General features: G+C 37.1%; 1 protein-coding gene across 2 annotated transcripts in view; it reads right to left on the bottom strand.

Annotated features, from left to right (window-relative positions):
* The window catches only part of LOC124715343 (E3 ubiquitin-protein ligase TRIM37-like), a 291,007-nt gene that overhangs the window by 130,381 nt on the left and 134,138 nt on the right, over positions 1 to 26,488 (bottom strand). Inside the window, exon 10 of one of the 2 annotated variants that reach the window (XM_047243092.1) lies at positions 7,853 to 7,967. In XM_047243092.1, the coding sequence (XP_047099048.1) occupies positions 7,853 to 7,967 (115 nt within the window). The remainder of the gene's footprint in view (positions 1 to 7,852; positions 7,968 to 26,488) is intronic. The other variant, XM_047243093.1, reaches the window with a different exon arrangement.

The raw sequence follows: 26,488 nt of genomic DNA, 5'->3' as shown, positions 1-26,488 counted from the left end.
CAGATAGGCACAACAAAGAGACTTGTCACAAATAATAGCTTTTGGACAATAAGGCCAAATTAGAATAGTTGCAAACACACACATATACACCCACGGAAACACAGTTGCCTGAGACTGCAGTTGTGTATGTGAGTTTTGTGTGTGTGTGTGTGTGTGTGTGTGTGTCATCTTAATTCTGACAAAAGCCTTACTAGCCGAAAGCTATTATTTGTGACAGTCTTTCTGTTGTGTCTATCTGTGACTCAGCATCTCCGCTATATGGTGAATTGCAAATTTCCTTTTCACAATATTGTTACATTCCATCCTGGATTTTCCATTGAAGGATCCAATAACATTTTTTTAAAAATAAAATTCAGCTATCAGCTGCACAATTAGAATATTTTATTGCATTTAATAGATTAATTATGCATCATATGAAGATTAATACTTAATATGCACACTTAAGTGTCAATGGCTTCAGCAATGAAATATAATGCAATGGACACTTCGCAAAACATAGATAATGATCGACTGATAACTTAATTGTGCAGTAGATGACAATTTTATTTTGAAAAATATACAGAGTTAAAATTATTTAAACTGACAAACTCTGGGAGGTTGCATGGGACTCCAAAACAAACATTTTTTCTCTAATGTTATATTTTTCTGTACGGATGTTTTGAACCAGTAGAGGGAGTTTTCTATGTATGAGAATTAATTAAACCAACGAACTCTGGGAGGTTGGATGGAACACTGAAAACAGTATTTCTAATGGGTCTTCCTGTGAGGCAATATTTTATGGGCACATCAAATGTTACAGTAGACAAAAAGCAACACAAACAATTTTTAATTCTTTATTACCAAGAGACAACAACACCAACAGAACACAATTACTTCAATTACAGTGTAAGTTCAAAAATGCCTCCATTGACGCGTTTACAAGATAATACAGGTGGGTCACGTTCTGTCTAATGTGGTGAAAGACTGCAGGAGTGTCCTTAATTTCTCCTGCAGCTGCTACTACAATCTGGATAACCTGATCCTCTTCCAATTCAACAAAGGTTTTGTAAACAAGGTTGTGCTTCTCTTCCCAAACAAAGTAGTCCAGAGGGTTCAAGCATCAACACCCAAGATGACTGAAAAGTGCCAGCACTCAGTCACACTAAAACAACACATGCTGTCTTGTAGTGTGTGGCATGTCATCCAACAATTCTGGCAAGGCTCTGACAATGAAATTGTAATAATGCCTGCCATTTAGCGGGCTACGTAGGATACATGGTGCAATTAAACAATCACCAACAACACCTGCCCACACATTCCTGAAGAACTGCACTTTATGAGCAGCACAACACACCTCCAACCAAACCGTCCAATGAGTTTCACCTGACACCACTGAAGTCACAAATGGTGGTGGTTTGGTGTCAGTGGAAAGAATGCTACAGGGTATCTGGATCAGAGCTGTCTCTGAAGTAACTGATTTCTAACAGTTTGGTGTGTCATTGTGGTGACAACTGGCACTCAAGTTACTGCACCAGATGCTTTATGATGTGCCAGAGCCGTATGCTGAATACAATGGTCTTCCCTCTCAGTAGTGCTACATGGCCATCCAAGAGCCGGCTTGTTTTGCGACGATACATTCCTGTGACCACCACTGCCAGGAATCATGTACAGTGGCTACATTCTTGGAAAGTTTTCCTGCAATATCACAGATGGAACATCCAGCTTCTCGTACCCCTATTACAGGACCTTGTTCAAACTCAGTGAGGTGGTGATAACAGCAATTTTGTCGCCTGAAGGCATTCGTGACTAACGTCACTTCACCATGTCAATTCTCTAAGGTAACTATTGCTCACAATCATTACACCTTGTATTTAAAGAAAACCAATTTATAATCTCTTAGTGTCATTACTATTCAGTCTTATGTGACTTTATGTGAATTTGAAGAGCCATCATCTTTCAGATGTAGAAACATGACTACCAACTTTTGCTACAAACAATCCTGTTGGCAGAACATCTGTAACTGAGCATCATAGCAGAGGTCGAATATACTACATCAGTTGTAAATTACTTTATGTTCACACGACCGGTTTCGGACTGTTATAAGCCCATCCTCAGGTATCGTAGTTGTGCTGTGGTGCACGAGCGAAGCGTGTACCAGGTGCAGTGTGCTGCCTATGAGTGCAGAACAGGGAGTAGTCTGGTACACGCGGCCCTCGGGGACCAGAGCACAGCTACAGCACCTGAGGATGGGCTTTCAACAGCCCGAAACCGGTCGTGTGAAAATAAAGTAATTCACAACTGAAGCAGTATTTTCAACCTCTGCTACCAATGTTTATGTCGCACAAGCCTCTCTCGGTGTTGCTATTCTTTTCTGTCAGTGTAGATGCCAGCATCATACCATCCAGGACTGACAATTCTGTCTGTATTAGGAGTGAACAAATACTCCAAATTCAAACTATACAAGCTTTGATAGCGCAACAAAAACAAATTAATACCCCAGGTGGTAGCTCTTCAAAGAAATCCATTAGCAATGAATTACGATACAAACATGCCATTTGGATAGATGCAACCTCATGCTAAAGATGAGTCTGTGGAAAAGTTTCAAAGAGTCCCACAAACTTAAGTTCAAGTCTAGGACTTTTGCCAACTGTCAACACGAGCTCACCCATAGAAACTGTTCAGATGAAACCGATTACAGAAAATTTAAAATTAGTTGTGACTTTTGACAGTTCAGTAAGGAGAGAGTGCAGGGAAGCATAGTTCCTAATGTGTGCTGAGCGCAGCAGCATGTGGTGTTGACACCATGCCAACCTTATGTCTCAGTCATTACCTAGCTGCCAGGCCAACATTCTTTGGTGGTAAAAAAACCATACTGAACAGTTACATCAATGAATCTTTTATACATATTCACAGTTGTAGTGTAAAGTGGAGCAAACCCAAAGAGAAGAATCATCCCTGTCCTCTTCCTTGGGCCTGGAACCTGTACTCTAGCTGACTGAAATGACTATCTCTTCAATGTGTTCTTCCAGCAGTCCAAGAATCCATGTCTCCTTGACTACCTTCTTGGCACAGCTGACAACTTGAGATCAGTCCTGTGAGGCAATATTTGCAAGGGCTTCTCTTGTCAGCATTTCAACCTCACTGAGCATAAACTTTTTGTTGTTTCTTTCCACATTCCCATCCACCTGGGCTCAACTGGATTCAAATTAGTATGGTATGGAGGAACCCTGATTACCCTATGGCCTTTAATATTGGTCTGTTCATCGAGCTGATAGTGTGGAGTCTCAGACTTGTATAGCGTTACAAGTTCCATTAACTTCGCATTATTCATGCCAGGTTTGATTATCTGATGGAACATTTCTTTGTACCCAGAGCAAAATATCTTCTGTCCTCCACTTCATTGTTGGAGCTTTACCCATTATCTACTACTGCTGTTGAATTTGCAGGAATATTTCACAGCAGAACATTAAAAAACCACTCATTTAAAATTGTTGCCATGTTTCCTGGAACATATTAATCAGCAGTTTGGAACAAAGTCTTTAGGCAGAACCAGCTTGAAGGATGATTTTCCTGTCACCCTTACCAACAGGTGCTTTCTTCGTTCCTCATGCTGTGCACACCACTACCCATTTGTCAACATGTGACACACATTATGTCCAGCCACACAATGTCTTGGAACAAAACTCTCCTCATGGCACACATATATCAGCATCTCCAGGCACTGTCACTTCTCTTGACGATAAATTTCTGAGACAAAAAATTTTCATGCTCGAAACCAAGCTCATGAAAGAAATTTCGAAGTGAAAACTGCTTTCATTGAACAGCTGCAATTCTTTGTTGCTGAATAGAAGTTTACTTGAATTAGGGTATTCCATATGCTGTTAATACTCATACACATCTGTGCAATGCATCCTGCCGGAATGCATCCATCTGTGTTCCCTGTCTGTTGTAACTGCTTTTCTTGCCCATTGTTTCTAGCAGAGAACACGCTAGTGCTGCTTCATCATTCATGTCTTTTCTTCCCCTACCCAATTCTGAGTGCCAATGAATGTTAAGTGCAGCAGCTATTCTGTCCACTCCTATAACATCTAGAATCAATCCACCAATATTGCACTTAAGTTCAAAATAACTGTGCAATGAACACACCAATTTGCAGTATTGTCCACAGATCAGAATTCCACCACCAACACCTGGTATCTTCACAATTGGTGAACGTATTCTTGGATACTATTATCGCAAATCTCATGTTCAGACATGCTACATTGTTATTAATGTAATCCCAACACAGAACACTCGTTCACAGCACCTAAAAACTGCAGAATACTTTAGCATCAAAGAATACTACATTAAAAGTGCTGACGAATATAGATGCACCAAATGCATGGCACCACATGGTATTGTTGATCTATGAAATGCGGTTGGGGGACTTTACCAACTGAACCGTTCACAGTGCAGCTGATGTTATGTGGGCAATCGCATCACATCGCCTTCAGTGACCTGAATGTCAAAAGTTGCAACTTATTTTAAATTTACTTAGCTCTCTCTGGAAATAAAATTCAAGGGATAGTGCTGCAAGAAACTTGCTTTACTGTTGAGGCAATTTTCAAGTCAGATGGAGACTATTTCTTTAAGAGGTACAGTAATCCCAAAAGAGTGATGAACACACCAGTTCTTGGCACAGCCTTAGCTGCCAACAACAAAATCCTTAGGTCTGCTTCAAACTTTGAAATCATAAACGAAGACTCTACTTGCTGAACGTGCACTGTGCACAAAATATGATACGTACATTTATTAACAGCTTGTCTCCATGCCCTGGCAAAAGGTAAAAATCAGGACTTTGAAAATACAGAACTAATTCTAGAACTTGTGGAGACCAGAATGACAAATATCTCAAAACACCATACTGGGTGATTTTAATGTAAATAGTGGATTGGAAACAACATACAGGAATATTACTGGGTGCTACCTGTCATATATAAGGACAAACAAAAAATGTAAAGTAGCTAACTGAATTATATGAGAATCGTAATCTTTATTAATGTCCACACATCCAGAAAGCAAACCAAATGATCATCTAGTACATTAGTTGTCTAACTTCCTTATAGATCATGTCATTATGTCTCAAAGACACAGTCCAGAAATAATGATTGTCAGAGCCAACAAGGGAATAAATATAAACCGATCACACCCACCATCACATTGCAGATACCTGTTTAAGGAGTTATGCAGTCTGACTTACTTCTCCGTATATTTATGTTCTCATAAAGTTTGTTGTAAATAATCTACCACAGTTCAAGAGGAATAATGATGCACATCATTACAATACCAAAGAAAAAATGACATTCATTACTCCACAATAAGATTGTCTTGAGCAGAAAAAGGAACTCACAATGTTTGTTAGAGAGAGAGAGAGAGAGAGAGAGAGAGAGAGAGAGAGAGAGAGAGAGGGAGGGGGGGGGGGTGAAAATTCTAGTCTCTAGTATAATTTCTATTATTTTATGTATAAAGATGGTGGGTAGGAATTACTAAGTCACACCTATATATTTTAAAAAGGGTCAGCATGTTGTCATATTTACAAACTACTTTTCAAAGGAAAAATGAGCCCTCAGTAATATCAAATGAAGAAAACTATGAAATCCTTACTGAATAGTATGAGACACATCTAAATTGTGAAAAACTGGCTAATCCAATTACAACTCATTAACAAAGAGATCAAACACAACACCTGCAGACTGAAAAAAATGAGGCTGTTGGAGAAGACTCCACAATAGCAGAATTATGGAAGCTTGCATCTCAAGCAGCAACACATGTTTTGCATAAAACTATATAATCATATGGGAAATGTCTGACAAGTAAGTCTCGATTCATCTTTTTCACGATGAAGGGAATGCTGCATTATAGACAGGAACAATTACTGCAGCAACCAATTACTTTCAATAACATACATGATGATCTTACTGTCTGTCCTAAAATGACCATACAATCAGTGAAGCATATATGGGAGAATTTCAAGAAATATTCCAGAAGAGTCAGCTGTAAGTAGACCAAAAACTGGATCTGAAAACGTTAGTAAATGTATTATATTCTGAAAAGGATAAAACATTTACCTACCTTTTTAGGTTTAAAAATGACTTATAACCATCAACCACAACATGCTAAATAACAAAGGGGCAGAAATGGAAGTTGTCGATAAACTACAAGAGATTATAGGAGCATGGCAAAATAGACTGGATGTTCCTTTCAGTCATTTGGGGGGGGGGGGGGGGGGGAAATGGGGGAGTTTGAAAGGAATATAGGTTCCTGCAACTGCTTTTTGACTAGGTATTAGAGAGAGAGAGAGAGAGAGAGAGAGAGAGAGAGAGAGAGAGAGAGAGAGAAACCAATACAAGAATGGGGCGAAAGTTCAGACCTTTGGCACCTTAAACATGACTTTGAAGGGTTGACGATTCCTGCCGGACAATGATGTGCAGCAGGCAGTTATGGACTACTTCACGCAGCAGCACAAGGTGTTTTACCAAATGGGTGCCTCCCGCATGATGCGTCGGTGGGACGATTGCCTCAATGGTCACAGTGATTCTGCAGTATTGGCATATCAGTTCTGGATTGAACAGAAACTTTTTGATCCAGAGTTTGATTTTATGTATACATATTAAAATTTAATTAACCCAACACGCATCTTCAACATCCTTGACTCTAAACTGTCAGTTAGGACTTGCTGAGATGAGAACCAGAGAACATATCCAAATGGCCAGATGAATGGTGTGTCAGACACAATGATCTAAGGAAAAACCATCTGGTTTGAACAGAAACAAAATAACACTTCTTAACTGATCAACTAAGAAAATAAATAAAATAATAATATCACATTCCATTAACTGTGTCATCTCTACTATCCTGTTTTATAAGTTCTCTACCATTTCAACAGCATTGTAGACTTATCATGTCTGGTGTCTACTGTTACTTATGTAATTACGGAGTAATCAAATAGCTTCCGATCGATGGCTGTATAGTACAGAATTTGTACGCCAATCAGGCAAAATCGCTGTTAGCACTGAGGAATTATTCCTCCACCACATTATGTTGAAGATACCTGCTTGGTAAAACACCATGTTCTGCTGCATGAAGAAGTCCGTAACTGATGGCAGCACAACCTCGTCTGGCAGGAACCATCAACCCTTCAAGCCATTTTTTAAGGGACGAAAGGTATAATAGCTGTATGGGAAGAGATCAGGATTATACAGCATGTACATGGGTATCTCCCATTTCAGTCTCCCAGTTGAAGTTGGCCTTGCAGATCACCGGTGTGTTATGGCAAATTGTGACCAGCAGGGAATTCAGCACTCTGTTGCACAATGGTTGTTTTCTACAGACATGTTGCCTCGCACAAATTCTTTGATGGATATCTACCACTGTTTGTCCTTCAGCAACCAAGAAGAGAATGACAGCATGTTGGTCCTGTCTGAATACATTTGATAATAACGTCACTATAGTTCACATTTCTGCATTTACTGCACGCACGTTGGAAGGTACAAATACCATACTAATCCCTTGCCTACATCTGCTGCTTATCTATTGCCGACAGAGTCATGCTAAATTGCAGTACTCTGCAGCAACGCCCTCAAATGGAAATTTTTGGATTGCCCCTCATAATTTTTCAGAAAATGTTGTCTTCATTTTACAAAAACATGTAGTGTACTTAGCACTTACTGGTACTTATAAATATGCTGTTCATCTACAAACCATTAAACTAATAACAAATATTTATCAGAAAAACATCCAAGAATTGATTCGAATGTTTTGAACAAGCAGTATGTGAACTGTTATACTGATAAAGCATTAAATCTGTATTAAATTCATATGTATCTCAACATACCTGACATTGTCTCATCATCTACATCATTTTCATCGTTTGAGTTGTCCTCTGTTGTTGCTATTGTTACATTGTGTTCACATTCATCATTGAATATGTCAACTTCACTAACGTCCTGCTACAATGTAAAGGTGAGATATCAGCATTCATAAAACATCCATCAATCACACAGGAAAATAATATAAATCTACATCAAATTTAAACAGCATTGTAGTTTAGGATAGTATTTTAATGGGTGAATTTATTTTCATTTCTGACTTTGCGTAAGCATAATTATCTGGGATGGAGAAAAAAAAAGGGGATGGCGCAAGTCACTAAAATAACAAACTTATTAACACTTAAGGTGCTAAGTCCCAAGATTATAGGTTGTTGACAGTGTGTCAACTATACCAATGTACAGGTCTTCATCCACAACAAAGCAATATGGGCAACTTTCTTTCTCTAGGACATAACTACTATCATCTTAATTGTTATCATCACAGGGTAAAAGCTTTTGGCACCTGGGGGCAACTGTTGTTGTTGTGGTCTTCAGTCCTGAGACTGGTTTGATGCAGCTCTCCATGCTACTCTATCCTGTGCAAGCTTCTTCATCTCCCAGTACCTACTGCAACCTACATCCTTCTGAATCTGCTTAGTGTATTCATCTCTTGGTCTCCCTCTACGATTTTTACCCTCCACGCTGCCCTCCAATACTAAATTTGTGATCCCTTGATGCCTCAGAAAATGTCCTACCAACCAATCCCTTCTTCTGGTCAAGTTGTGCCACAAACTTCTTTTCTCCCCAATCCTATTCAATACTTCCTCATTAGTATGTCATCTACCCATCTAATCTTCAGCATTCTTCTGTAGCACCACATTTCGAAAGCTTCTATTCTCTTCTTGTCCAAACTATTTATCGTCCATGTTTCGCTTCCATACACGGCTACACTCCATACAAATACTTTCAGAAACGACTTCCTGACATTTAAATCTATACTTGATGTTAACAAATTTATCTTCTTCAGAAACGCTTTCCTTGCCATTGCCAGTCTACTTTTTATATCCTCTCTACTTCGACCATCATCAGTTATTTTGCTCCCCAAATAGCAAAACTTCTTTACAACTTTAAGTGTCTCATTTCCTAATCTAATTCCCTCAGCATCACCCGACTTAATTCGACTACATTCCATTATCCTCGTTTTGCTTTTGTTGATGTTCATCTTATATCCTCCTTTCAAGGCACTATCCATTCCGTTTAACTGCTCTTCCAAGTCCTTTGCTGTCTCTGACAGAATTACGATGTCATCGGCGAACCTCAAAGTTTTTATTTCTTCTCCATGGATTTTAATACCTATTCCAAATTTTTCTTTTGTTTCCTTCACTGCTTGCTCCATATACAGATTGAATAACATTGGGGATAGACTACAACCCTGTCTCACTCCCTTCCCAATCACTGCTTCCCTTTCATGTCCCTCAACTCTTGTAACTGCCATCTGGTTTCTGTACAAATTGTAAATAGCCTTTCGCTCCCTGTATTTTACCCCTGCCACCTTCAGAATTTGAAAGAGAGTATTCCAGTCAACATTGTCAAAAGCTTTCTCTAAGTCTACAAATGCTAGAAACGTAGGTTTGCCTTTCCTTAATCTAGCTTCTAAGATAAGTCGTAGGGTCAGTATTGCCTCACGTGTTCCAACATTTCTACGGAATCCAAACTGATCTTCCCCGAGGTCCGCTTCTACCAGTTTTTCCATTCGTCTGTAAAGAATTCGTGTTAGTGTTTTGCAGCTGTGACTTATTAAATTGATAGTTCGGTAATTTTCACATCTGTCAACACCTGCTTTCTTTGGTATTGGAATTATTATATTCTTCTTGAAGTCTCAGGGTATTTCGCCTGTTTCATACATCTTGCTCACCAGATGGTAGAGTTTTGTCAGGACTGGCTCTCCCGAGGCTGTCAGTAGTTCTAATGGAATGTTGTCTACTCCCGGGGCCTTGTTTCGACTCAGGTCTCTCAGTGCTCTGTCAAACTCTTCACGCAGTATCATATCTCCCCTTTCCTCTTCATCTACATCCTCTTCCATTTCCATTAATATTGTCCTCAAGTACATCGCCCTTGTATAGACCCTCTCTATACTCCTTCCACCTTTCAGCTTTCCCTTCTTTGCTTAGAACTGGGTTTCCATCTGAGCTCTTGATATTCATACAAGTGGCTCTCTTTTCTCCAAAGGTCTCTTTAATTTTCCTGTAGGCTGTATCTATCTTACCCCTAGTGAGATAAGCCTCTACATCCTTACATTTGTCCTCTAGCCATGCCTGCTTAGCAATTTTGCACTTCCTATGGATCTCATTTTTGAGACGTTTGTATTCCTTTTTGCCTGCTTCATTTACTGCATTTTTATATTTTCTCCTTTAATCAATTAAATTCAATATATCTTCTGTTACGCAAGGATTTCTACTAGCCCTCGTCTTTTTACCTACTTGATCCTCTGCTGCCTTCACTACTTCATCCCTCAGAGCTACCCATTCTTCTTCTACTGTATTTCTTTCCCCCATTGCTGTCAATTGTTCCCTTATGCTCTCCCTGAAACTCTGTACAACCTCTAGTTTAGTCAGTTTATCCAGGTCCCATCTCCTTAAATTTCCACCTTTTTGCAGTTTCTTAAGTTTTAATTCACAGATCATAACCAAGAGATTGTGGTCAGAGTCCACATCTGCTCCTGGAAATGTCTTACAATTTAAACTAATATATATTGTCCACTTTTATACCTTGTAACTGAGTAAGCAGGTTTTATGGAGAAGATAAAACTAGCTAACTGAATTCTGATAGTAAAAACAATCCAACACCATGTCATTTGATGTTTGAATTTAATATTTCCAGTGATTTTAGGAAATCGTTGTAGACATGAATTCTGGAGTAACTGGAACATTTGTAAATAATAAAGCAATTAGACTGTTTAGCATTTGCTGATGACATGGCACTGATTGCACAAGACATTACCGATGCACAGAAACAGGTAGAATTATTACAAGAGCAGGCAGCAAAAATGGGATTACAAATTTCATTTGAAAAAACAAAATTTATGACTGACATCAAAGATGCACCTTCTGATCTCAAAATTGGTTATAACTACATCTCTCGAGTAAAAGAATTTAAATATTTATGTGAACGGATTGCAGAAAATTGTAATGAAAAGAAATCTGTCAGATCAAGAGTCCAGGAAACGGAGACGGCGTTTCAATTAACAAAAAACATTTACAACAAAAAGAGTCTCTCGTGGAACTGCAAAATACGACACTACACAACAGTAAGTAAACCTGAAGCTCTCTATGCATCTGAGACACTAAACCTTCAACACAGAACACTAAAAGAGTAATTAGAAGTGAAAGAACATAAAATAATGAGGAAAATCCTAGGACCAAAAACTAAAGATGGTGTGCATTATCCAAAACCCAATGCAGAAATATATATAAATATATCTCCAAAATAACAGACACATTGTGCAAGAGAAGAAGCCAATTCATGGGGCATTTAGAAAGAATGGACTCAAACAGGTTAACGCACAAAATCCATACATTTTTAAAGAACAAAACTACAAGACCGAACTGGTACAAACAGACGGAAAAAGACCTGAGAGAATTAGGGTCTCCAAATCTACATGATAGAAATGAAATCAGAAAAATCACAAACACACGGGGTTTTGAGGAAGAAGAGAGAAAAACTAACTGACATACATGGTCTATGCAACGAAAGCTAGCCCATTCGTTGTTTATGAAGGAATACTGGGCGAAAAGGAAGGTCAACAAATGTTGATTACGCGTGGTCGTAAGTTATCCATCCGCGAAGAAGAAGAAAAAGAAAAAGAAGAAGAAGAAGAAGAAGAAGAAGGAAATTAATGGTGTATCAACCCTCTGGAAATCACCAAATGGAGGCAGCTTGCTGTACTACCTCCTGTCAGTACTTTTGTTCCAACAGCTATGAAGGTCACTACCGAGATGATAAATCAATAATACTACAATTTAATGGAAGTTCCTTTTTATTAATTCACTTCTGGTAATAAACTATCTTCAGTCTGAAAAATGATGTCTGTATAGTTCATTCTACATAATATTTAAACAAGAACAAAATGACTGACACTCAAGCACAGGAGGGGGCAATATTGTACATTCATGTTTCTCTGCTCATACAATATTGCTGCAACAGAAACAGCTGATCCTTTCCTTTCTGAACTCATTCACACACTGCCCATTAACGTGTAATGTTTGATTTGCTTAGCACAGTGGTAGCAGTCTTAGCACTTTTCTGTGCACTTTTGCCATCAGTTTGGGACATAACACCACCCAACCATGTGACAAAGAGAAACAATACAAACCATGAAAAATAATGACCATTATTATGCTGGCAGTTGCAAAGCTTCATCTACAACAGACACTAGCAGCGAGTACCTGACATAGCAGAGCGATATGACAATGGTGAATAGAAGTGAAGTCATGATCAAAGTCATGCTCTGATTGCTTGTTGTGATAGCTGTCCTGTATACAACTAGCTGTCAATCATTTTGTTATTCTGTTCATGATATACTGCAGTTGCAACTAAGGAGGAAGTGGTGAAAATACAAAAAACTCTTGTTATAAATACTTTCATTACTACCACCACCACCACCACCACCACCACATTTTTAATCACTACAATAAACAGTTTCCTTAAGAAATAATTATATTTTGATATCTGGCCATTGGAATATACATACATTTACTAATAAATGTAACTGAAGTTCTACACAAATGGCAATAATTTATGGGCTCCTCATTTCCATAAGGTAAGATTTTTGATTAAAATCATACATCTCCTTTCTTTGCAATTTCTTTTCTGCAACTGTACAGTGTGTTGTCTCGTTTGGTGTTAAGATTCTATTAACAAATGCTGCAGTGCACTACGACTTTTTTCCACTTATGTCCTGAAAGAGCTCAGAGCATAAATTAAGAGATAAATTAGAGGCTACACAGAGTTCCAGTACGAAATCATTATTTCTACTATATTTGATACCTAAAAAGTCATTCTTACAACTTTTGAATAAATTCCAGATGAGCTCTGGCTTTGTCAAATACAGTTTCACATTCTGCCACAAGGGCTTGCAGCATTATGAAACAACACACTCTATGTACCTTGTTTGCTTATACCCACAAATGTAAGGGGAAAATATCACTTTGACAAAACTCTTCTTTAACTTCTACATCTGATGCTTCCTTAAATCTTTCATTACCTATTGCAGACTACTTATGCCATTTATTGATTGTGTAAATTTCTGTAATCCAAGGTCAAATTAAATAAACCAAAGGAAGTGGTTTATACGTATTTTTATCCTTTGCAACCTCTGTTAGCTTGCTTAAGGCAGCAGCCTGTGATATCATTGTTTCAATTTTTTTTTAATCCTTTAATTATGATTTCGCTTGAGATTCCATTCCAAGAGGTATATGTTCAATGCCTTATCACGGATATTGGAGACTTCCTCAACTAAACCACCTGGAATTGAGGCATGGTCTCCTTGAAGAAGCCTTTCATTGTGAAAGCTGTCACAGTGCACCTGGAAAGGTTTAATCACATCACCCACTATTTGGAGTTGTGAGGCATGCTAACAGGAATTGTTACTACATCTGTAATGTTTTTTAATATTAGATGCCTCGCTTCTGAGTGAAGTGTCTCCTGAGAGGATTCAGCACCAACTTTAGTCTTCTGTTAAAAATATTCAAGTTTTCTGTTCCAGACAACCTTCAACCTATCTAGCATCTTGACAATTAAGAATAGAACTGCACATAGTCACTCTTTAAGTGTAGTTCTTCTGTGAAAAACATAGGGGCAGCTTCCTAGCATCAGACAGAGCACCCAGACAACTTATTCTATTCTTTCCATTGACAGAACTTCTTTATAACATCATTTAATATGCTTCACATCAACCGTCACATTTGACAGTATATCAAAATGAACACACCTAGCATATGGTTACACTGTTTCCTTAGAACTATTACATGACACTGGAAAGCAAGTAGTTTTTCATGAGATGCCACAGGAAGTCACTACACCAACATTGTTCTTAGAATAAGATGAAACAACTACAGCTGTACAGCAGAGTGGTGGTTGGAAGAAATAGAGGTGGCAGTTAAAGAAAAGATAAATGCATTCAACCAGTGGTTGAATGATAAATCTGAAGTAACAAGAATAATCTGAAAGGAAACAAAGAATGAAGTGATAAAAAAGGTAAGGATAGCAAAGAATGAAGCATGGGAAAGAATGTGTGCCAATGTCAATTGAAAACTAGGTTTTGTGAAAGCAAAAGTAGTGTGGCCAGTATTAATAGGACTCTGACAAGAGATGAATGCCAAAACCTATCTTCAACTGACAACACCAAAAGAATGGGAAGAATATTTCCGGAAATTATTAAATGAGGATAGAGAGGAGTATCTGGAGGAAGGAACAGCGAAGAAAAGGAACAGGAAGGGGAGGAGATCCAAGTTTTAAAAAGCAAGGCGAGAAAGGTATTATGAACAGGGAAGAATGGTAAATCACCTGGACCAGGCAGTATCAATCTGAAGCTCTTAAAATAAGGTGGTGACAAAATTGTGAAACTAATAACATGGTTATTCAATAAAATGTTACACGAGATTCAATATACCCACAGAAATGAAGCTGAGCTATATTAATACAATATTTAAGAAAGAAGATCACAAAAGCCACTGCTCAAACTATCGAGAAATTTGTGTTATAATACCTTAATGAGAATTTTTGAGAAAATAATTAAAAATAAGATGGAAATAAATTTTAAAACCAAGGAAGAACACTGTAGCTTCACAGCTCATAGATCATGTGTAGACCCTATTTTCACATTATGACAGATCTTAGAGGAACATAGGGAAAGATAAAAAAATATAAGATTAATTTTTATAGATTTAGGAAAAGCACATGCTACTGTGCTGAGAAAACTACTTTGGAGAGCATTACATATGGCAAATGTAAACAGCCCTATAGTTAAAATAGTACAAGAAATTTATAAAGGTAACATATGCCAAGTTAAAATTGGTAGTACACTTTCCCAGAAATTTAAAACAAGCTATGGTCTGTTACAAGGCTATCCCATGTCACCAGCATTGATTAAAATCTATGTAGACACCAGTCTTAAGACATGGTCTTGTAAATGCAATGGGATGGGGCTAGAAATTAAAGATGGAGTTTATTTACATCACCTACTATTTGCTGATGATCAAGTAATTATAGCACAACATGGGGTGGATGCAAATTATATGTATATCAAATTAGCAATGGAATACAGAAACTGGGGAGTGAAGATTAACTACCAGAAAACAGAAACCTGACTAATGCTCCAGATGACTTATAAATAGAGGGAAAGAAAATTAAGAAGGTCAACACTTTCTGTTATTTGGGATACGTTCTAGTAATGGAGGGAAAATCAGAGAATTTTAGAGATGGAACGAAAATCAGAGGTAGAAATTAACTCACGAGTTAACAGTGAAAGGAAGGTCACTGTGACGCTCAACTCAGTCTTATGGAGCATAAATGTAATCAACTGAACCAAAAAGAAAACATAAATAAATCAATACTAGAGAGAGTACTTATGTATGGAGTGGAACTTGGATTGCTACTCTGAAACACCTATAAAAACTCAGGCATTAGAAATGGACTTCTGGAGAAGATTAGCAAGAATTTCTAGAAAAGAGAAAGTAAGAGACGATGAAATAATAAAGAGAATGGAAGTAAGAGAAAGAATACACGATGTGACGTATAGAAGAAAGTTACGATGGTATGCGCATGTAAGAAGAATAGAGAAGGCAGAATTCTGAAAATGATCCTGGAACAGGAACCAGATGGAAAAAAGAGAAGGGACACCCTATAACCACCTGTCACCAAAATGAACAATTAACAACTAGGAAACTTGGCACAGAGGAAGAAGGTACACAAGATCGAAATACCTGGAGGGACATCTTGAGGAGATAAATTAAGATCTTATGTAACAAATGTAATAATTTCTGGGTATTTGTTATGTTGGAGAATAACCTTTGTACAGAGGAAAATCTCAAGAAATAACAAAAATTTAGTATCAGAAGAGCTACTGCTGGTAGGTAGGTAGTTTGGATGTTGTTTCAAAGGTCCCTGGACATTGGACAAGCAACAGAAGGTGGCCAAAGCATCAGTGACATACATGCATGCATATTTTGCAGCTCCCTTGTTTTGAGCTGCTATTCAACAGCAATCACAAGCCATTGGACTATTGCTGATACGTGATTCATGGGCATATGGCTGTGGTCAAGAATAGAGATAGAAGTAAACAGGAGATGGGCATTATCTTATCCTCCCTAAAATTGTGCTTTGTCAGGTGACTGAATTTCATTTTTGTTCACCAGTAACATAGCCTCCAGAAGGTCTAAAAGGAACTGTCAACTATTATTATCTTGACTTGGGAAAGTGGTTCCTCTAATGCAACTAAACAAAATGCGGCTGTTATTGTGCCATGCACATTTCACTTCTTTTTATGTACAAAGCATTTTCAGTGGCCTGTAATACAGTTGGTTTTAGTGTACAAGATTTGTGTTACATAATAATTACAGATTTGTCATTACATTACAGTTCTTCATTACTCTCTTGCTTCAGGTGCATTAGTTTCATGGTGTTAAATTAATATTTGTTTCTACTTATGATTTGTGATCACATTAGCATCTATGTGCCATCCTGGAGTTATACTTGGATGATTTGAGAACCCAAGAAGTCCGATTTATAAGATTTTACAAACACATTTTGACTTAACATTTCACTTTTGATTTGGTTCATTTACTGTACATAGCATTGCCAACTGTCACTCTGTGTTTTACATTCATCTTTTGTTTGTATAGTGTGTGTAGTTCAATACCAAAACAGAAGAAAACACAGTAATCAGTGGAAGTGACGCATCAGGTCCAAATTTATTCATTGAATGCTGAAAATCGGACATTATGTGTACACAAATCATCTAAATACAGCTTCAGGATGATACATATGCACTAACAAGACTAAAATTGTAAGTAGAAACAAATATTAATTTAACATTATGAGCCCTGTGCTACAAAAGGTTGAATTCCTCTAACAAGAATAGAATAACAAAACTTTAAATAAATAACAAATCTGTAATTATTATATAATAGAAGTTTACAGGTCACTGAAGATGCTTCACAAATAAAAAGAAGCGAAATACATACGATACAATAAAAATACCCTTTCATTTAGCTATATTAAGCAAATCAGATCCCAAGAATATAACTAAGGAAAGTTTGATAATGGAAAACATAAAAAAAGATATTACTGCCTTACCTGCTTAGCATATTAGTTTAGCATCATGTGTTTTGTGTTATTGTGGGACAATTATACAGACAACATAGTCATGGAAATACCACTGTGGTACATAATGGGTCCACAGTCATGTCTTAGGCACCTCTTTTAAGATACTACTTTGTCCTGATTTAAGTGAGCGTCTTCCTTCTACACATTTCCACCATAAACAATGTCAAGCTGCTAAATAATTTTTTAACAATGAAGAAAAAGATAAAATTTATATGTTGTAATGTATGTTAACTGCAGCTGTAAGTATTATGTTGCATGCATCTTACACTGCTTGAGAGAGGTGGGGCAGCAACAGAGCCACCTACCAGTGATAACCTGGATCACAGATGCTGCCAGGGTACAACAGATCATAGAACATGCTGTCACTAAGGGCAAAGGCTGCTATTACTACAATGATGTAATGAATTAAAAGATGCTCCTTTGTCTACAGAAAAATTGTCGAAGGTTTAGTGAGCATATGAAGTCAGAGCCAGCCACTGAAATTTGGGATGTATAATATTGTATACATTTATATATAAAAACAAAGATGAGGTGACTTACCGAACAAAAGCGCTGGCAGGTCGATAGACACACAAACAAACACAAACATACACACAAAATTCAAGCTTTCGCAACAAACTGTTGCCTCATCAGGAAAGAGGGAAGGAGAGGGGAAGACGAAAGGAAGTGGGTTTTAAGGGAGAGGGTAAGGAGTCATTCCAATCCCGCTCCCGGGATTGGAATGACTCCTTACCCTCTCCCTTAAAACCCACTTCCTTTTGTCTTCCCCTCTCCTTCCCTCTTTCCTGATGAGGCAACAGTTTGTTGCGAAAGCTTGAATTTTGTGTGTATGTTTGTGTTTGTTTGTGTGTCTATCGACCTGCCAGCGCTTTTGTTCGGTAAGTCACCTCATCTTTGTTTTTATATATAATTTTTCCCACGTGGAATGTTTCCTTCCATTATATTGTATACATTTATATTAATACATTGAAAGATAGTAAAGGAGTGTCAAATTATTATCAAACCAGACATGGTGTTTGAGTACGACTGGTACAGTATTATGTAGATTCATATTGGGAAATTTTTTTTATGACATGTAGAAGCCAATGCATGAAGAGGAAGGTTAATAACTAGTGGTGTGAAGAAGGGCGAGCTTAGATTTTTGCTTTGTTTTGTTTTGATTAGTAAAACATTAGAGAATTAGTGGGATAACCGACACTCTTCTGGATTCAATGCCATGTTACTCAGGTACAACTTTTTGAAACACAAATGTTTTTTCCTATGGTCAATAATTACGTGTTCCTAATCAAATAGTCAGGCAAAATTGTGATTACCACCACCACTACGATTTTAGAATCACTATCTGGCTCTAATCATTCAAAGATCCAAAGAAAATATAGGTCGAGCAAAAACATTGTTGAAGATAAAACATCAGATCCATATTAACAAAAAAAAAATTCAATTTCCTTAATATACTTTTATAAGTTATGAAACTATTTCTTTAGTGCAATTGTCTGTGCATACATATCTCAGAAGCAGACACATTGCTCAGGCGGAATGGTAAATATTCAAGGATATGTCAGCAATGATCGTTTGAAGCAAAAAAGGTCTAGTGAAGATTGGCTATGAGCACTTGTTCAGCAAAGAGATGTGTTTCACAGTAGCAAGCAAGTTCTCACAGCTCTTACAGTACGTGCTTTAGATCCCATGTGTACTGGACCTTTTTTTCTTGTTTTGGTCAATCTTACCACCTCATAAAATGTAGAAAGCAAACATCTTGCAGTAGAGGAGATTTGTTACACAGCATCGAAAATTATGAACTGCTCATAGCTCTTAATATACACATTTTAGAACTCCTGTTTACTCGACTTTCTTGCTTAGAATGATAATTTCTTTCATACCCTTGAATACTGACCATTCCTCCTGGGACACCCTATATGCAGTGATTTGTTATAAGGTGTTTTGAATAACAAAAACAGGAACACAATGCATTAAGTGTATTTCGAAATACACTAATACTGAATCCCAAGTTTTAACAAGAGCATGCTGCCTCAGCGTAACTCATAATAAAAGTTGTAACAATCATTCAACTAAGAAAGTCCCATGGGGCATGTCAGATACCACTATATAAAGCTATAATGGGCCAAAATAATCAATAAATCATCCAACATACTAGCATTTGTCGTAAACAGCTATTTTTCAGCTGGGAAATAGAGGAAAGAGTGTGTGTGTGTGTGTGTGTGTGTGTGTGTGTGTGTGTGTGTCTTCTAAACCCCTGGATCGATTTCAACCAACCTTAGTACAAACAACACTTATCGTCTGGAAAGAACAGTGTTGTGGCAGCTTTGGATGACAGTTAAGATGGTGAGCTGGAACACTGAACTGTGGGGGACTAGGCTTGGGTTGTAGCTCATTATCATTGTTGTACAATGCCTTCGCTGTTGAATTTTGAATGTGTGTCCTTCTGGACATTCCAAGGTTCTAACTGACAGTGTTAGTATCACCTTACGAGTGGTTCAAGTGGTCACAGGTACATTTGTTTGCTAAGTTTTGAAATTCAGAAAGAAGTTGTTTTGCCAGTATGGACATATTTATCTGCCAAGTTTAAATTTGAAAAATAGTTATAAGACTGTTCTGTTTCCCTGTGTTACTGTCCACTGGGCACATTGCAGCCAATAATAAGTGAATGTATGGAAGTGTATGTTATTTCAGTTAACTAATTTTTATTCTCAGTTTAGTTGTAGAAGCCTGATTATATTCTGTGCACTGGTTACCATGCTAGCATGGGATTGGTTGTAACTGCAAGTGGCCCGGGGAGGGTTTGACTGCTCGTCCAGGTGACAGAATGGTGCATTTTCTTGCTGCAGATCTGTAATGGTGGTACCTGAATTTCTTGGGATTAAAATCTCTAGAAATATTTATTTTCTGTTTAGTATTTCTTTAATGTTATGGGAACTATTTGTCAATGATTATACATTTGTTTAATGCCAGTCCTATTATTAGATTGCTATTTGTGTGTTTTCTAAACTCTAATGTAAGGTATTACTTAAAACACGATTGATGTTTATTTATCAAGGTGGTCTGTGGATGTTTGTTGATGATAAAAGATTTTGGTCAATGGCTTGAATTTCTGGCAGCAATTTCATATTATGGACAGAGATGCCATGAAAGTTAATTAATGTTAAAGTGTCTTATGTGGTTTGATGTAAAAGCAATTAAACAAATTTATATTAAGAAAAGAGGAAAATATAGCCATAGACTAATGGTTTCCTTTGACTATTTTATTGCCTTTTACATTATTGTTAATATTATTGGGATTTGGTCCAGTGTGTTTTCCTTTAAATGAACTGTGTTACTAAGTTGAAGTTTTACTACTGTGTTTCTTCAGTACCAAGAAATGGAAGCTTTATTGTAATAAAGGTTGTGTTAATAAATTTAATACGAAGGTTGTTCAACTTACACCTTCAATTATTTGTTGAATGCATTCAAATGAATACTCCTTTGGATTTTTTACCCTATACAGGTCATTTTAGTAGTATGTAATTTATTCACTGATGTCTTAATACATGTTCTATCATCCTGTCCCTTCTGCTTGTCTCTGTTAGCCGTATGTTCCTTTCTTCACAGATTCTGCGGAGAACCTCTACATCCCTTACCTCATTTTTCAACATTCTTCACCACATCTCAAATGCTTCAATTCTCTACTTTTCCAGTATTCCCACAGTCCACAATTCACTACCATACAATGCTGTGCTTAAAACGTACTTTCTCAGAAATTTCTTCCTCAAATTAAGGCCTATGTTTGTCAGTCGCAGACATCTCTTGACCATCAGTGCCCTTTTTGTCTCTGCTCTTTATGTCCTCCTTGCTTTGTCCATCATAGGTAGCAGAATTCTGTAACTTCATCTACTTCATGATCCCCAATTCTGATGTTATGTTTCTCAATATTCTCATTTCTGTGACTTCTCATTACTTTCATCTTTCTTCAGTTTACTCTTGATCCATATTCCATATTCATTAGATAATTCATTCCATTCAACATATCCTGAAATTCTACATTTTCAATGAGGAAAGTACTGTCATCAGAAAATCTTGTCACTGATTTCCTTTCACTTTGAATTTTAATCCCACCTTTGAACTTGTTTTTTTTTTTTTTTTTTTTTTTTTTTTTTTTTTTTTAATTTTCATCATTGTGTCTTTGATGTACAGATTGAACAGTAGTACCAAAGGACTGCCTCACTATCTTACATCCTTTTTAATCTGAGCACTTCATTCATGGTCTTCTACTATTATTATTGTCACTTGGTTCTTGTACAAATTGGATATTACTCATGTTTTCCTATAGCTTACTCCTAATTTTCTTACAATTTTGAACATTTTTCACTGTTCTAAGCTAACACTTTTTCCAATGGTGCCTTTGCCTTTCCTAAAGCCAAATTGACCATCATCTACCAGATCCTCATTTTTCTTTTCCATTCTGCTGCATATTATTCTTGTCAGTAATAACTCAGATGCATGAGCCATTATACATATTATGTGATGTTTTTGCACTTATGGGCTCTTGCTATCTTTGGAACTGTGTGGATGATGTACGAGGGTTGTAACAAATAGTGACAACTATTTATTCACAATCGATACAAAAGAGTTACATGTTTGCACCTGTTACTATACTTTGAAGTAGTCATCATCACCACTGTGTAGAACCTGTTGCCAGCGATGTGGAAGGCATAGTACACCGTTAGCAGAGCCTGTTCTGTTGATGGTGCAAATGGAGCAGTCTACTGCCTGTTTAATCTCTGGAATAGTTCTGAAGCGAATTTCACTGTTCACTGTTCATTTTTGGAGCATCATCTGTGACCAGCTATGCGAAAGAAGTGGCGACACTTTCTGCACAACCCACCCATCATTTTGCATGACAATGCGTGGGCACATACATCACAAGCTGTGGCTGCTCCATTCGGTCGATGGGACTGGGCACTACTATATCATCTACCATACTCCCTGGACTTAGGTCCTTGTGACTTTGATTTGATTCCAAAGATGAATGAACCACTTCACATCATTCGCTTCAGAACTGTTCCAGAGATTCGACAGGCAGTAGATCACTCCATTCGCACCATCAACAGAACATGCTCTTCTAACAGTATACTACACCTTCCACATCACTGGCTATGGGTTCTACACAAAGTTGGAGACTACTTTGAAGGACAGTAACAGGTGCAAATATGTAACTCTTTGTATTGGTTGTGAATAAATAGTTGCCGCTATTTAAGTTCCAACCCTTGTATTTCTGCACGTCTGATGGTATGTCGCCAGCCTCTGTTTCTATAGATCAATCCAAATAGTTGTTTGACTGCCACTTCCACCAATGATTTTAGAAATTCTGATGCAGTGCTATCTATCGGAGGAAGGCAATGGCAAACCACCTCCACTACGACCTTGCCTAGTAAGGTGGTGCGGGTCTCCCGTGTCGCTCTCCTACGCTCTGTAAAGAAGTATGGGACCCATCATCATCATCATCATCTTCATCATCATCATCTATCTATCTATCTATCTATCTATCTATCATATCAGCCTTATTTGATCTTCAGTCCTACAAAGCTCTTTTAAATACTAGCTCTAATATTGGATCCCCTATCTTTTCCATATAGACTCCAATTTCCTCTTCTATCACATCAGACAATTCCACCCCATCAATGTATTCTTTCCGCCCATCCACTCTTTCCTCTCCATTTAACAGTGGAATTCCCATTGCACTTTTAATGTCACTGACCTTGCCTTTCATTTCACCAAAGTTCATTTTGACTTTCCTACACACTGAGACAGTCCCTCTGATGATCATTTCTTTTTTTATTGCTTCACATTTTTCCTGCAGCCACTTCATGTTGGCCTCCCTGCACTTCCTAATCATTTCATTCCTAAGTGATTTATATTGCTGTATTCCTCTCTTTACCTGAAGATTTTTGTACTTCCTTCTTTCATCAATCAATTGTCATATTTCTTCTGTCACCCACTGTTTCTTTGCAGTTACTTTCCGTGCACCTATGTCTTTCCGACAAAAGAACAATTAACAGTAAGTTATTGTGTAGGTGATTACGCCACACCATCATCATCAGGCACCAAGTTTTTGTTCATAAACTTCAGTTATATCAAAACTTGTGGTTCTTATTGCAGTTTGAAGTAAATTATAAGCCCAAGGGTTGTAACTGATTTTACAATGTGAAGCAAAGTTTACTGCAAGAGCTATGTCTGACATCGAGTTATTTCAATCTCAAAGTTCGCTGACCTTAGCAAGGCGCACAGTTTAAAGTCAGACAGAGAGAAATGTGTCTAATCATTGTATCATTTCTAATCGTTGTATCATTCAAAAGTTATTACCTAACTTCTACAACCAGTTGTTCCCTAATAACAAAGAAAGCAAACTGAATGCTGCTGCTACTTTAAAGAACATTATCACCAAAAAAATTCATATGCTAATGACACTGTGATGGAGATGGAATCTTAATTTAAAATCAATACAACAATATGTTGTCGTCTTGGCTCCAAAGAGCTAAAGTGGCCAAAATCTGCACACTTCATCTGAACAGCACGTTTGATTTATCTTTTGTTGACAACTTTGATCATCAATAGTGCTGTATAGAGACAGCAGCCTCAGCACCACTGCTGCCACTCACTCATATTTCGCTCACTGAAGCAAATTTTAAGCGTTCTGTGTGAACATGTTTATGACAGAATTAATTTGTCTCCTGTAAAAATATATACTACTGTTGGGTATCTGCACATTTTGAAGTTACTCTGCTTCTGCTCCCAGTCTCTCCTTTCTAAAATTGCCAAATTAAATCTGCATCTGACCTCAACTACTAAAGCAGCACCTGTGAATGTATCAGACAGCAATCAAAGTTTTATCTGTGAATGTCAGACTGCTTTGTATTTTCTGAATGATAAATTTGAGAAAAAAGTCCACATAGTTTTGTACTTTCACATAGTCATCAAAATATAGTTATTATTCTTGGGGATTTGCACAGAATTCTCCTGGACCCAAGTATCTATGACAATGTAACACTCCATGCACCAAGCAGTCATCACCCATTCTCACTTGTGTGTCACATCATCTTCTGCTGTCTGGAAGCCAAATTAATTACATACTGAAGCAAGGCTTCACTCGGTTATATTTACTCTCATGATGCTTTGGCATCATTAAGCGAAGAACACAAATTCTGTATCATCATACAGAAATGTGAGAGAGATACATGATGTGTAACACAAATTCTTTGGATGATGGAATTGGCAAGCTTCCTGCATGATTGGACAACATTCAAGTAATATTTTGTTGGATATTACCTATAACTCTGAGTTTTCCAAAGATAAAAGTACAGAAATTAAATAAAATTTATACTGCCCAACTTCTTTCTTTGGTATGTATCTCAAGAGGTGTATATGTAAATGAAATCTTAAGTCTTATGGTAGCACAGCAAATAGCACAAATTTTTTACTGCATGCTGGTGAATACTGATAAGGGGCACACAAAGCATCAGCAACATGAATGTCCAAGACACAATCTGTCTGGTTGATGGCAAATGAGCTTGAGAAGTACTAACTGAAAGAATGATCACAGAAATCTGTAAATAATTTCACAAGGTATCAAAAGAAGATAAATAATGAAGAAAATAGGTATGAGAAAAACATTCAGGGATGACTAAAGCAGTAGACAATAATATTAACAGCTTTAAGTACAGGTGACTGAACAGTTCACATAAATAACTAAGGGTAAAAAAAACTCAGAAGAGTGAAAAGAGCAAAAACAGGCAATTACTACAATATTTACAGCATAGGTTAAATCTAAAGGTTCAGAAAAACACTTACATCAATATTGCAAACATAATTTTATTGATTACTATTTTTGGCTTACTGACAAGCCATCTTCAGAATTCAGACAGTTTTCAGTAATCTTCATTCATCTGACTTGGCACATTTATCTTATTATTTGACATGGTTTTTCTGAATACAAAGCTTTAATATAACTCACTGCTTAACTCCAAATATAACCATGTCAAATAACGAGATAGAGCATATGTTCCAAATGCTGCTCATGTGCTTGGAGGTCTGCTATGATATATACCGAAATTGAAAACAGACCACTTAATATAACCACCTTCCAGACACTGTCATCTAACATCATAAGCCCTCTCATAATGGTGAAGTCAGTAATTTTGTCAATTAATAAATCCACATGCTTAAACCACAGTCTACAGTACCAGTAACAGCTACATAACTAATACAATAAGCAACAGTCATTTACTTGAATTGTCACCTGTACTTGCACTCTTCATATGTTACACTGTTCTGATACTACGCGCGTTGTGCATACATAAATGCCCCAATACAACTGCAACCTGAATTGTGCACTAAATACACTTTTCAAGCAGATAAAAGAATGTTGACATTTAATGAATAAATTTTAATTTTTTGCAATATACCTCAAATATGGAAAGTAACAGTTTCCTTGCCTATACTTAGGTAGCTATAAAAAGTGAATATGCCACACTACAACTTTCAGTGAAACAGAGTACAACAATTCAATGAAATTTGGGCATGAACTACAGTATCATCTTTGGGTTTGTACTTACCAGCAACTCTGACAGTTGCTGATGAAATTTTAAATTGTAGATGTCACTTAGTAGTAATTCATATTGCTGCGAAACTATGCATTCAAACACGTTGTAGGACTATTTTGGAAAAAGCATTATCGTAATAATGTCATTACTGAATATGAATAGCAGTGAATGCAATTCTTAACATCAAACAAGAAATATGATAGCTTTTCAAAATCACTGGCTATTACACACTGAGTGAAGCATACGATGTTATTTTTAATTAATTTGCTGCAGTGATTTTAAAGTTCTTTGCAACAAATTGTGAGAAAATCAGGGAGAATTAGGCTCTCTTCACAGCACCCTATTGGCAGCCTTAAATATATTGGCAGTGAAGATATTTTAATTATATAATAATATACAATTAAAATATATAATTAAGCAGTTCAAACACAATTACTAGCAAAAAAACAATAAAATTGTCATTAATTACCATTTACCAGTAACAGAGAAAGACGCACTAGCATTTTGCATAATTAATGAGACTGATCCAGAAAGGGCTATAATAAGCTATATTGTTTGATAACTAGCAAATCAGAAGTCTCATAAGGTAAAGAATGGCTGGTCAGCACTAATTAGTCCAACAACAGAGGCAGCAGCACAGGGTAAGGAGCAGGGTCAATCTAATCTGATAGGGATGACAAAAAT

The sequence above is a fragment of the Schistocerca piceifrons genome, chromosome 1 (assembly GCF_021461385.2).
Source record: "Schistocerca piceifrons isolate TAMUIC-IGC-003096 chromosome 1, iqSchPice1.1, whole genome shotgun sequence".
Classification (NCBI taxonomy): Eukaryota; Metazoa; Arthropoda; class Insecta; order Orthoptera; family Acrididae; genus Schistocerca; species Schistocerca piceifrons.
This window is presented reverse-complemented; position numbering and strand designations above follow the sequence as displayed.